Consider the following 13360-nt stretch of genomic DNA (forward strand, 5'->3'; position numbering starts at 1 on the left):
TATGTAGATATATACCTAGGAGAGCAGTGGATTATTGCGTAATCTAATTTCTGGCGGTATTATTTGCAGAAACGCGACTCGCACACAGCGATTGGCCGAGAGAATAAGAAAAAAACAGAGCATTTCGATTGTGGGGTAGTGCCACCAATCAGGCGCCCCCAAATAGAGGGTATGACGTCGCCGGTGGTGCCAATTAGCGCCAAGCCTGCAGCACCGCCAATGACGTCGTTCCTTCCCACGTCGGACCGAAAGGTTTGGTTGGCTTCAACTTGGTCCTCGAGGAAAGAGCAAGCCACAGCCTGCTTGTCAGGGAAAGAGCGCCTGCCATATATAACCAGCGCCGCTTCCTAAGGACCGTAGACTGCGTAGATTTGTTTTCTCTCTAGAAAGATCTTCAAAATAGACGTGGGAACGAAAAACAAAAAAATATCGTCAACCGCTTAGACTGGGGGCTGAAAGGAATTGCGACGAGGAGGCTTACGGGATGAGAACAAAACTCTCCTGTCTCATTCGTCACACGGCCCTATTTGTCAGTCGCTCACTCACTCACTCCGTCAATTTGCCCAATGCCTGTCCGTCACGTTGAGACTTCTCTGAACGGCGCGAGCATTGATCCGGTGCTTTAATGCCAATTATGTTTGCTTCGACGCTATGTACGAGGCCAGCCCCAGTCCACAACTATCTATCGCCTACGATAGGAAACAGGAGCCCGTGAACGACAGCATGCTATTGCAAATCGAATCAACACAAAACTTGTCTGCTCCCTCAACTTGTTCCGACTCATGGAGAAGAACGGGCAACCACCGACGGCCTGACCACCGTTGCTGAGGACGACCACGAATGGATCCGGAGCAACAAGCAAAAACTGGGCTAAAAGACTAAAACCAACAAGGATATTATGTTCCTCGGCAACACAGCCTAGCCGTCATCCCGCCGCACAGAAACTCCCCAAATGCGAAGTGACATCAACTTGCATGGGCCAGAACGTCCCATTTCTTTGGCCACACAGTATCTTTGGTACTCGTTACGCCGAGAAAAATCAGTTTGGCTCATAGTCAAGCTACCACAAATCCTTTCAAAAAGGTTTCCGTCCCAATCTTCGTGGTGTTTCTATTGAACACGAGGGCTAATTTACAATAAGCGATTTGACTTGTGTTCAGTGAAATTGGTTAGGTCATCCTGGCGCCTGGAACACTGCAAGTACACATACTCTCGCGAGTCATGGCTACCCCTCTTATGTGTATAGTATCATACGACAAAGATACATTGATTAACGACTGACGACTAAAATTGTTCGACAAACCACTTGTGGATATGCGTGCGTTGCCAAGAAAGGCCCTCATTGAGGTGAAGAACCAAACGCCCGCCTTCTTCCCACTCTTGATGTACATACTACTTTCCCGTTTCTAATCTCGTGCCACTCCGCAGGACCGGGACTTGTTTTCCCTCGCTTACCATTGGGTATCAAATCGCCATTTGCCATTCTCAAGTGACAACTGTATGCGAACCATGCACCTCCCAGCCAGGTCGCTTCATTTGCATCGGTGAGAAACTGGAATCTGGGAAAATAAATCGGTCCCAAGTACTAAATACGTTACAGCCTACAGCACGATGGGAAGTTGACCTTGCCAGAATCTGGAAAGGCTCCACTTTGCTTGTCCAACTTAACAAGCGAGCTGGCACGAAATCTAACCCAGCTGTATTTGCTCAGATGCTAACTCTGCAGACCGAGAGGGGTCATTGGAGACCTCCAGCATTGATCTGATTCGATCTGAGAGGACCGATACTACCTCACTAACAGTCGGTACAAGCAGCTGGCTCACTATCGTTGGTTCTGTGGTTCAAATGCAAGTTGGTACGAGACTGCAATCCAGCATCCCTGTTTGTGACTCTGAGTCTGTTGTGGCCCATTTTCCAGGCGCTTATCTCGGTAGAGCAAGTCCATCGAACAATGCAGTCGCAATGAGATGAAACATCGAACAATCCAGTGTTCCAATGCGACGGATACTGCATTCATTCTACACTTGTATGGGATTGAAAAGTCCGCAACGGGCTCCTCGCATAACTAGCGCTTTCCTCAGTGACGACCGTCCTACAATCCAAGCCTCTTGACTGCCCCTTGGGAGAAGAACCTATTAGACAATACGAATTGTCACGCAATGGCACTTCCGAGGCAGATAGTCAATGTTTGGAGCCAGGCAAGGGCCGAATTTCCGCTATCAAGCCATCGGCAAGACCGACAACATCAACGAACATGAGGGCGTTACCTCCGTTCTGAAGTTTGGCCACTGTGTATCGAAATGGATGACCCTATGGCACTGTTCAGGTCGATACACCCGAGAGATAGATTGCATCAACACACACGTTTTGTGATCGTGTGAGTTGTGCATGTCGAAAGTGATTGGCCGATGGATTCGGTATGATTTACATGAGTATCAAGTTCAACCCCAGTCCTTGATCCTTATTTTGCCACAATGATATCAACTGAGCTTCATTCTTATTGGACGCATTGATCTGTGGATTAGGGTTTCCAACTATGATGCACTGCCGATTCGAGACACGCGGCGATTGACATGGCCCAGACGTGCTGATGTCACCGAAGCGGTGTTGATAAGAATCATGGCCTTCCTCAAACATAGTCCTTTCTTTTGTGCCACCGTTTGCCTCATGGGACAGCTTCGAACTCGTCGACGACAGCTTGCAATCTGGCCGGCGACGACGTCTTCAATGGTCATCTCCTGATGCAGGGCTTGCACGGTGGGCATAGTTGGGTGTAGCGCTACTACTAACTCTATAGATGCTAGGTAGTTATTGTAACCAATCCAAGAACACCCCCCCGTAGGATAACGATGCAAGTATTAGTTAGCAAATAATAGAGATCTTATGATTGATTCTATGTCCTTCCACGGTACCTATTGACATGCTTCCCAATATTTTCGTTCCACAACATACTACAATTACAGACCCAATCTTTTATATCTGTCTAGGCCAGAGTATATGTAAACATCTAATTTAACCAGTAACCTTGAAAATAGACTCGGCAAGTCTCTTGACGTTTCCAGTGGTGATACCAGCAACCGAGATACGGCCATCCTTGGTAGCGTAGACGGAGTGTTCCTTGGCAAGGACATCCATTTGTTCGGGAGTGAGGCCGGTGTATGCGAACATACCGATCTAACCTCAATATTAGTAACAAGTAACGATAGAAACCAAGGGGGTGAAATAGCATACCTGGTTGGTAATATGAGACCAGTCATGCTTGCTACCCAAAGCCTCAAGGTTCTGCTTGAGAAGACTGCGCATCTCAATGATACGGTCAGCCATACCCTTGACTTCAGCCAACCATTGCTTCTTGAGCTCGGGGTCGTTCAAGATGGTGGATGCGATGCGTGCACCGTGGATAGGGGGGTTGGAGTAAAGAGGGCGGATGAGGATCTTGATTTGAGACTCGACGCGCTTCTTCTCCTCTTCGGAAGCGCAGACGATAGAGAATGCACCTGCACGCTCACCATAGAGACCCTTCATCACCGTTAGTAATATATTCAGAAGAATTGGCGAGGGGAGAGAGGACGAACCATGTTCTTGGCAAAGCTCTGGCACAGAGCAATGTTGTGGCCTTGCTCAACAAAGTAGCGAGGCGCAAAAGCATCCTTGTCGGCGTTACCGGAAGCGAAGCCTTGGTAAGCCATGTCGAAGAAAGCGAAGTGCTCCTTCTCCTTGACCACATCACTGATCTGACGCCATTGTTCAGGGGTTGGGTCAACACCAGTAGGGTTATGAGCGCAAGCATGCAACAAGATAATGCTGCCCTTGGGAGCGGCCTTCAAGTCCTCGATAAGACCCTCAAAGTCCAATCCAATGGTATCCTTGTTATAGTAACGGTACTTTCCAACCTCAAGACCAGAGTCGCTGAAGACAGCATTGTGGTTGGCCCAGGTAGGGGTAGGGAGAAAGATCTTCTTGGAGCCGGGGTAGAAACGCTCGAGGAAAGCACCACCGATTCTGAGGGCGCCGGTACCGGAGATGGTTTGTGTGATGGTGATACGACCGTCTTTGAGGGCAGCAGAGTCGGCGCCGTAGGCGAGTTCGGCAGCTTTGGCGGTAAAGTTGCCAACGCCGGTGATGGCGGCATATTCCTTGTCTTGACGAGATGCGACGATCTTGTCTTCGGCGGCACGCACGGAAGGAAGAACGTAGGGCTTGCCCTTGTCGTCACCTGTACGCCTCGGCATCAGATTCAATTCCATAAAAGAAGAGCAGGATAAAAAAACATACGGTAAGCTCCAACACCCAAGTTGATCTTCTCCGCAAAAGAGTCCGCCTTGAAAGCTTCAGTGATACCAAGGATAGCATCCTATCATCAAAACACGTTCATTAACTTCATGTCCAACAGCTTCTCTGTTTGAGAACAACATACAGGAGGTCCCTGAGGAACATTGGCCCAGGTAGAGCCAGCTCGCACTCCAGTCATCAACACCCGTATGCTTGACTCACGCGAGACAGCCTGGCGGCTGGTGATTCTCAGAGTGGACAACATGGTTGCAAACAGAAGGAATGGATGTCAAATTAAAAATAGACGACTGACAGAATGCTTAAATAAAAGAAAAGGAAAAGATGGAAAGAAGAGACATCCACACACGGATGATATTTTGAGTCAGAGATGCAGTCGAAAGAAAGGCGCACTTGGCTCGACGGGTGAGCGGGTAAATTGTCTGCTGTTGTTCTGGATCGGTGTTTTTCCGCTGGGCTCGGTCCAATCGGTGACAACCGCGAGGCATTCCCTCAATCGTCACATGACAGCTCGTGATACATAAATTAACCGGAATCTAGAATCTGATACACACAGCTCTGGACAACAACTACTACGGAGTACGGTATTCAACTGCATCTTTGAGGTGAATATCATCTCTCATTCAGGTCTATAATATATAACAAGTTGGGCTATAAACAATCAAGCAAGACGCACTCCTGCCTGCCGGTTCTTCTTAGCCGTAGCTCCCATGGCGCTGTTCATGCCAGTATGCTGACTGCTCTCAAGCGCACTCATGGCTTCTCGCTTCTTCTCCTCTTCAATCTTCTTGAGATGCTTCTCTGTCTTCATCTTGCCGCTGCCTTTACCGTGGAACTGGTGACTTAGATGCTTAAAGGCCTCCTTTTGATTCATGAGTCGACCATGCTCGTCCACATATTTGAGCTGAACGTCAGGCTTGTATTCCCGATTGAAAACATCGGCAATCTGTCGTGACTCTTGCTGGTCTCGTTGTTTGTTCTCCCATCGCGCATATTCCTCGCGCTCTCGGGCAGACATGCGATCCAGTTTGCCGGTAGCACGGTCTCGCTCACGCTGTGCTCGTGCACGTTTCTCGGCCTCGGCTTCTCGCTTGTATTTCTCTTGAAGGAACTTCTGTCGATCACGATGTAACGAGTTCATATCGGCGGCGTCGGACCTCTGAACCAGGCCACGCTGACGTAGCATGGCAAGAGTACTTCCCAAACCTTCGTCAAGTGTTGACTCTTCATCCAAACCGGTACCACTGATCTTGGCAGTCCCAGCATCAGCCGCCTCAGGTTCACCTTCCTCCTTAATTTCAGCACCTGCCATCTCCATGTCAGCCTCTGGAGATCCTTCTTTGTCCTCGTCCTGTTCTTCAGGAGGGGTGGTTGCTCGTCTTGTAGGGCGCTCGGATATCACTGGTCGCTGTAGATTGGATACAAATTCCGATGTTTCATCAATCACCAGACCGGGCTCCTCGTCTGCACCGTCACCATTATCCACTTCCATTGGCGTTTGAGAACTTTCTTCCCGTAATTGTCGTGCGAGTTCTTCTGGACGAAGCTGCTTACGCTTCTTGAACGCAGCACGTCTCTGTATTGCAAGTGAGGCCTGCAAGTCCTCGTCATCAACAAATGAAGTGTCGTATGTTTTCTTTTGTGGTGCAGCAGTGCCGTTGGTTGTTGCCGTCTGGCCTGAATCCACCTCCATATTGTCACCATTGCTGGTCCCGGTGGCGTCTGGAAGAGGAAAGATGTCGTCCTCGTCGATAGCTTTCTGCCTCGTAGTCTTGGCTTTCTTCTTCTTGGGCTTCTTGATTTTGACCTCGCTAATATCCATGTAATCCGACACAGGAGCTTCATTTATGATATCGAGGTTGAAAACCTGCTTATTAAGCATATCAGAGACATGTTGTCGTTTCGTCTCCCGTTCTTCAATTGTAGAACCCTTGGCATCAAGTGTGAAATGCTTCCGCTTTTTGCCATCAATCTCCTCATCATATTGCGCCAGTATAGAGCTCGTACCATCTGCTTGCATAGGATCATAGGCCGTCCGTTTTTTCTTCAGCTCAAGCTTTTCTTTCAATTTTTCTTGATCGACCATCTCCAAGTTCTCCAACTCGTCACCTTCCTCTTCGTTTTCATCGATCGTAGCATCTTTCAGCGTCAAGATTTGTCCATCAGCCGCGTCTTCAAAAGCGCCCAGTTCATGCGCAACCTTGATACCCGCAAGATCTGCAGCGGTATATTCAACGGCTCGATCTCGTTCGGCGAGCTCCTCTGCGAGCTTACGTGCTCTCTCTTTTTCGATCTTTTTCGTCATCTTCTTATGCTGCGACAACCAAGCCTTTGTATCCAACTCGACGCCCGCATCGCCTAATCCTTTCCCTTCTAATTTCGCATCACGTTGCGCCAGATCGCGTGCCCGTTTAATGGCGGCATTCTTTTCTTGTCTTTTGCGCCTTGCCTCCGCTTCATCTTGCAGCTTTTGCCAGTTTTGATATCCCAGAGCCTCGCGAGACTCTAGCGTACTGCCGGGCTCATCTTTGTCGGCTGAATCTTTGGGCTCTTTGAATACTGGTCCGGACGGCGCTTCTGCTCCAGGAACGGGGAGCGGTTTGAGACCGAGGGCGATTCGGATTTTGTTATTTTGCTCGATCGACAGAGCGTCCGCCATGTTGTATATGATATTACACCGTTCGATACAGACAGTGCAGCGACAGCGGATGTGAGGGTAATGAGAAAACTGCTCGCCGATAGTTGTAAAGATTCACCCGACCTTTAACAAGCTGTCGAGCACTGTTATTTAGGCGGCGAGTCTTACCGCAAGTTTATCCGTTCCGAACTATTCTAGGACTAGCGCAATCTGCCAACTCCACAATGCACGCTAGTGAACGAGTATTTATGCCGCTCAGAAATTTTCAATGTCTTCCTTTCTCTTCTCCTCATCACAAAAATTACACAGGTCTGTGTTCAGCGATCCTGGCCAGTTTGTTTCTACAAGCTGTGATCGGTTGATTGCTGGGCAGTTCGACGACAAAGGAGCCACCCTTGCAATTTCCGAATTGTTATGGTGTCAATTTCCTGTCGACAGATCTGAGATCGATGTACAGCTCTCAACACCCTTTAGCTTTGAGCTCCCTTTTCCTCACGGGATTGGTGAATTCAGTTGGAGGATTGAGTTGCTGTCGGCGTCATATTCCCACTCCCTTTACCGATTATTTTTGGCCGTCGGCTGATGAGGTTAGGGAAAAACCATGACTAGCCAACATTCTATTCTAAATTGCGCTTTTTTATCGAGGGGGCATCTTGATAGCAGATCTATGGGCATTCGTAATTCAATATAGTATACATTTGATCCGCTCGTAGAAAAATATATTTATCTATATGCGGCAATCATCAGTCATTATAAAAGTTTCAAATGACCAGTGACCTGATCAACCACTGTCTTGGGTCCCAAAACACCAAGAACCGTCCTGCTTCCACTGGCTATCTGTGTCCGTCCGGCATCCTGAATCACGCGCGCGCAGAGTCCCAGACTCATCGCTTGAGCTTGTAGTACCAACATCTCTTCCTCTGACTTGACCTGCAGAGCAACTTTTGCCTGTCCACCGCGTTCCCAGCGCTTGAGGATGGGCGAGTTGGGGGCCTTGGAGAAGTAATATTTGTAACAGGCGAGTGTGGCATGCGAGCATTGAGCGGCGATTTTTCCTATTAGTAGGAGCATAGTTAGACATCCAAAACTCTTTAAGATTTTTGCTTTCAACATGACTGAAATCTCTTACCCTTGCCCATGCCTAAATCCGTCCGCACAACAAGAACGAGTTTCACCTCATCGTGATTACCCTCAAACGTCGCTAACTCAGCTCCATCCCCTTCTTCTTCTTCGCTATCTTCTTCCTCTGATTCCTCGTCCTCCTCCTCTATTATCTCATCTTTTTCTTTCGTTGCGCGCTTCGCCGTCGATCGTTTCGTCGTCGCTGGCGAAGAAGAGAATAATCCGAGCGAGGCACCTTGACCAGCAAAGTAGCCAATGACACCGGCGATGATAGCGGTCGCAAAGACGTAAGAGGCCGTAGTTGGCATGTTGTCGGGAGTTACTGGCGCGGCCATACCGGTGATGTGTATATAGGTATGTGCAAATGCCAGAATGTATTTGTGGAAAGAAAAAAAAAAGATAAAGCTCGAAATAATTCGAAGCTATGGCGGCAATTTCCAGGGCGGGCTATGCGGAGAAGCTAGCTGCACTGAATTACAACATGCTGCTCTCCACCAAGTATACACAACGCAGTGAACATCGCCTGACGGAAATCTGAAAGATAACTTCTAGTCTGTAACCTCCGTGGATAGATTTTTTATAATCTAAGAGCAGAACAACCCCACACACAAGACCCAATATCCGTTTAAACAATTTCAAAATTGATACTAACCCGTGCAATGCCTCCTAGGAAACTAATCATATACATGGAAAATGTCAAAATCAATGTAGCATCAAAGATATATTAATATAGCTTAAAAGGTAGATTTTGAATAAATCGTCAACTCAACTCAAACTCAACTAATCTAACGACGGCCGGCGACTGCACCTGGATTTGCCGCACGGCGACCCCTAGACACGACAGTCAGAATGACATAATACTTAAAAGGGATTCAATTGAAGAGGAGACAACTCACATTACGTTCCTGCTGAGGAAGCTGATACCGATCATGGTCAACCAACTGGGGATCACGGAGAAGTAGTACATAACGTGGCCGAGGGGAACATTCAAGCCAGTCTCGGCTAAGAAACTGTCGTAGGGGTGAAGCCAGCCTTCGTAGCGATTCTGCTTCTTCCAGGTCTTTTCGGCATGGACGTTGTAGATGGTCTCGGGGGTGACGGTGGTGACGTTCAAGTGCTGAACGTGGAGAGGGACTGCGGGACGTTTCTCGCCAGGACGGACCTCGGGAAGGTCAAGGTGCCAGATGGAGGGCGCTGCAGCGGCCCAGATGGAGCAGAGGATGGTCTCTTGTTCGCAGTTTACGTATCCGAGGTTGGGTGAGGTTGGGTCTGCGGCGAAGAGTGCGACGGAGTCCTATAAAAGTTCGTCGGTTAGTTTTATCGTTTTGCGCAGCATCACAGGCGCCATTGAAATAGCATCGGGATAAAATGACATACATTGAAAGCGTTCTCGGCGCGGAGGCATCGGCCAAAGCACGTCTTGTTTCCACCAGTGAAGAAAACAAGCCATTCCTCGGGCTGGGTTGATGGCTCCAAAACATCCTTGTAGTTGTTGATGTCCAAGTAGGTAACAGCCTTGCCGGAGACCTTCGAGGTGGTGTGGTGAGCGGCCTGCTTGACGGGTTCTGCGGCACTAGGAACCTGGGGGATGAAGGACTTGACTTGGTCGAACCAGCCCTTGGCCTGGTCCATGAAGGCGTATTGCGACTCCTGAGCCGCGACCAAGGCCGGGAGGAGTGCGATCAAAGCGGAGACACGCATCTTGATGTAGGATGTCGGTGGGATGAAAGAAGGTACTAAATTAATAGATATATAATTTTGGAGATGAAAGAAGGTCAACGAAGCAAAGAGAGCAGCTGGCTTGTCAATGGGGGATGCTCGGGCTTGACGTTGAAAGAAGTTCAAGCAGAATGTTCAGTGAGGCTAGCTGGCCGGAAATATGATACACGCCGAGCTATGCTAAAAGGGGCGGGGGGTGGGAGGTGTGGACTGACTAATGCCGTGTCTCTCTCTAACTAACCGTCTAACGTACCAACACCGGACAATAATTAATTGCTGTTTGACTTAGCTACGGAGTATTAAGTTAATGTTCGTGAGACTTGAATAAAGATAAGGTCAGAATGATAATTGATTGATCAAGTGGATGTTCCAATGAGCGATCAACAATTCTTCTCGTTTGGCAGTTGTCCCGAGTAAAGACTGTGAACTTGCACGGTGTGAGATACAGTTTACGGTTTAGTATTTCGAGATTCTTGAGAGACTGAAACGGTGGAGGGAGTATGCGTGGTTCTTCCCTGTGGCCACTGGTGGTGGGCAGGGAATAATAGTATGTATGCGATGATGTATGATGTATGTATGTTAATCCTGACCGATCTTCGGTCTCGACGGAGAGCAGTCAGATTTGCGAATCTGCTCGCGATAGTTCCAACAATCGATTTGGAAGAATACCAATGATGACAATGAGCCTAGAACGGCGACATTAATAATTGGCATTCCATCATTGATCCGTTACGAATTGACTGAACCCATGTCTGCGTGTCTAGTCGACCACGAGGGGCGAACAAAACAGAGAGCGATTTCGGCCTGGGTAAAGCAGTACGTACCCTGTACCAAAAATTTTGCAGGCAAAGAAGGAAATTTTTAGGGTTCCCCAGTTTTTGCCTGGGACACCACTCTCGTCAGAGCCAATCACGGATCGCCCGCCGGTTGAGTCATTACTACAGTATACCTAAATAAGCCCCGCCTTCTTATGACTCTTCTTTCTCTTTTTTTTCACCTTCTCCAAGTATAAGAAACACTTTGTTGGCTCTCCATCATCTTGTCTACCAATTATTTTCCATCTCATTACGTTTCTACCTCTATTCCGGCGGTCCTCCTTTGATTCAGAACCAAAACTCCATACATAACTGCGCTCAAAATGTGTCCCGGCGCAGACAGCACCGCCAATGGGCACGCCAACGGCAATGGCACTACCGATGCCAACGGAAAAGGTACGGCGTTTACCTCCATCTTCACAATTCGATCTTGGTGTGGAATCAATTAAGCTGATCACCCTCACAATACAGTGAACCACGATGGCTACACCGCCATCCAGACTCGTCAGAACCCTCACCCTACAGCCTCGAGGAATCCCTACGGCCACAACGCCGGTGTCACCGATTTCTTGAGCAATGTCTCCCGTTTCAAGATTATTGAGAGTACCTTGCGAGAGGGTGAACAATTCGCCAATGCCTTCTTTGATACTGAGAAGAAAATTGAGATTGCCAAGGCTCTTGATGAGTTTGGTGTTGACTACGTGAGTCATACCCGCATTGGTGTGGGCTGGATCACATACTAATCAGATACGGAAATAGATCGAATTGACCAGCCCTTGTGCCTCCGAACAATCGAGGTTGGACTGCGAGGCTATTTGTAAGTTGGGACTTAAGGCTAAGGTTGGTTGATGCGTTGGACATGGTCGATTCCCTATTGCTCATATTTTTATAGATTTTGACACACATTCGCTGCCACATGGACGATGCTCGAGTAGCCGGTATGCCTTGAATGATTCGCTAGGTTATAATCATCACCATGTACTGACAACTCTATAGTCGAAACTGGTGTCGATGGTGTGGATGTTGTTATTGGTACAAGCTCTTAGTGAGTATACGCAGTCTGATCATAATGGTTGGTTCCATGGGTCTAATGGTTACTGCAGTCTCCGTGAACACTCTCATGGCAAGGATATCACATACATTATCAACACCGCCATTGAGGTCATCAACTTCGTCAAGTCCAAGGGTATTGAGGTCCGATTCTCCAGTGAAGACTCTTTCCGTTCAGGTAAGATATTAAAGTTGCCGTTTTCTCGAGAAGATTGTTCACTAATCAAATTCGCGCAGATCTTGTTGATCTCCTCTCCATCTATTCTGCCGTTGACCAAATCGGTGTTCACCGAGTTGGTATTGCCGATACCGTTGGTGTAAGTTGAGAATGATATTGCAATTCTAGAGAATCACCCGTACTGACTATTATAGTGCGCTTCTCCCCGCCAAGTCTATGAGCTTGTCCGTGTGCTCCGAGGTGTCGTCCACTGCGATATTGAGACCCATTTCCACAACGATACTGGCTGCGCTATTGCAAATGCTTTCTGCGCTTTGGAAGCTGGTGCCACTCATATCGACACCTCAGTTCTCGGTATGTACTTGCGCAATGTTTGGTCGAATATATACTGATCGAATCCAGGTATTGGTGAGCGCAATGGTATCACCCCTCTTGGTGGTTTGATGGCCAGAATGATGGTCCAGGCCCCTGAATATGTTAAGTCCAAGTACCGCTTGGACAAGTTGAAGGATTTGGAAGACTTGGTCGCCGAATCCGTTCAAGTCAACATCCCCTTCAACAACTACATCACCGGATTCTGTGCTTTCACCCACAAGGCTGGTATCCACGCCAAGGCTATCCTCAACAACCCTAGCACCTACGAGATCATCAACCCCGCTGACTTCGGCATGACTCGTTACGTGCACTTTGCTTCTCGTCTCACTGGATGGAACGCTATCAAGTCTCGTGCCCAGCAACTCAACATGGAGATGACCGATGCTCAATATAAGGAATGTACCGCCAAGATCAAGGCTCTTGCCGACATCCGCCCTATTGCTGTTGACGATGCCGACAGCATTATCCGTGCATACCACCACAACATCAAGCTCGGCACTGACAAGCCACTTATGGATCTCAACGAAGAGGAGAGGGCTCAATTTGCGCAGAAGGAAAAGGAAATCGCCGAAGCCCAGGCCAACGGTCAAAATATCGGCGCCTAGGTAAACTTTTCTTCGGACAAACGAAAAGCGAATACGCGGCAGTCGGTCTTAATGAACGGCTCTATCTGTTAATCTATACGATGTGAACGGTTTCTTATTTTGCGCTCTGGAGTTTGGGTCATGGTCCTTTTTGTCTTGGCTTTTGTTTTTGAAAATGGATTATACCAGAACCTATCTGCGTTTCATTTGTCAAAGAAGAGAAGAACAGTTCAAAGGGAACTCAAAATGGGTCTCGGCGTTCAAAAAGCATGGTCGCCGCCTGTATATAAGGAAGTGCACGGTGATCTTCGACATGGTGTGTTGTAATTCAAGAAAAGGATAACTATTCTTTTGTTAGTTCGAAATGGCTGTTGAACAAGGCAATTGTATCCGTTCGATGTAACTATGAATGTATTGGTGACCAACCATACCTATCGCTCCACCAATGTAATACTACATAGTTAAGTTAACTAGATTGATTTCTAACTGATGACTCACTACGTCGTGGTGTTTAAGATACTCAGTCGGTCCAATCGCATCACTTTCAGATATGAATATCTGAACATGTCGCTGATAATACATGCAAGTG

At 48.0% G+C, this 13360-nt stretch overlaps 6 protein-coding genes across 6 annotated transcripts; 2 read left to right on the top strand and 4 right to left on the bottom strand.

Annotated features, from left to right (window-relative positions):
* Window positions 1-1314: 1314 nt before the first annotated feature.
* EYB26_005242 (uncharacterized protein) lies at window positions 1315-1718 on the top strand (the record flags this gene model as incomplete). The annotated part of the gene is made up of 3 exons (XM_054264532.1): window positions 1315-1347; window positions 1429-1544; window positions 1601-1718. 3 exons carry the CDS (start codon window positions 1315-1317, stop codon window positions 1716-1718), a joined length of 267 nt encoding a protein of 88 aa, XP_054120507.1.
* Window positions 1719-3012: 1294 nt separating this feature from the next.
* On the bottom strand, window positions 3013-4537 carry EYB26_005243 (uncharacterized protein; the record flags this gene model as incomplete). The annotated part of the gene is made up of 5 exons (XM_054264533.1): window positions 3013-3174; window positions 3232-3519; window positions 3576-4216; window positions 4276-4354; window positions 4418-4537. 5 exons carry the CDS (start codon window positions 4535-4537, stop codon window positions 3013-3015), a joined length of 1290 nt encoding a protein of 429 aa, XP_054120508.1.
* Window positions 4538-4951: 414 nt separating this feature from the next.
* Window positions 4952-6949, bottom strand: EYB26_005244 (uncharacterized protein; the record flags this gene model as incomplete). The annotated part of the gene is made up of 1 exon (XM_054264534.1): window positions 4952-5782. The coding sequence occupies one exon, from the start codon at window positions 5780-5782 to the stop codon at window positions 4952-4954; it is 831 nt and encodes a 276-aa protein (XP_054120509.1).
* Window positions 6950-7678: 729 nt separating this feature from the next.
* Window positions 7679-8358, bottom strand: EYB26_005245 (uncharacterized protein; the record flags this gene model as incomplete). The annotated part of the gene is made up of 2 exons (XM_054264535.1): window positions 7679-7983; window positions 8058-8358. The coding sequence occupies 2 exons, from the start codon at window positions 8356-8358 to the stop codon at window positions 7679-7681; spliced, it is 606 nt and encodes a 201-aa protein (XP_054120510.1).
* Window positions 8359-8835: 477 nt separating this feature from the next.
* Window positions 8836-9751, bottom strand: EYB26_005246 (uncharacterized protein; the record flags this gene model as incomplete). The annotated part of the gene is made up of 3 exons (XM_054264536.1): window positions 8836-8881; window positions 8947-9344; window positions 9428-9751. 3 exons carry the CDS (start codon window positions 9749-9751, stop codon window positions 8836-8838), a joined length of 768 nt encoding a protein of 255 aa, XP_054120511.1.
* Window positions 9752-10907: 1156 nt separating this feature from the next.
* On the top strand, window positions 10908-12792 carry EYB26_005247 (uncharacterized protein; the record flags this gene model as incomplete). The annotated part of the gene is made up of 9 exons (XM_054264537.1): window positions 10908-10980; window positions 11056-11285; window positions 11344-11424; window positions 11477-11522; window positions 11581-11629; window positions 11688-11812; window positions 11872-11951; window positions 12007-12166; window positions 12215-12792. 9 exons carry the CDS (start codon window positions 10908-10910, stop codon window positions 12790-12792), a joined length of 1422 nt encoding a protein of 473 aa, XP_054120512.1.
* Between the last annotated feature and the right edge of the window lie 568 nt (window positions 12793-13360).

Source organism: Talaromyces marneffei, chromosome 4, assembly GCF_009556855.1.
Source record: "Talaromyces marneffei chromosome 4, complete sequence".
Classification (NCBI taxonomy): Eukaryota; Fungi; Ascomycota; class Eurotiomycetes; order Eurotiales; family Trichocomaceae; genus Talaromyces; species Talaromyces marneffei.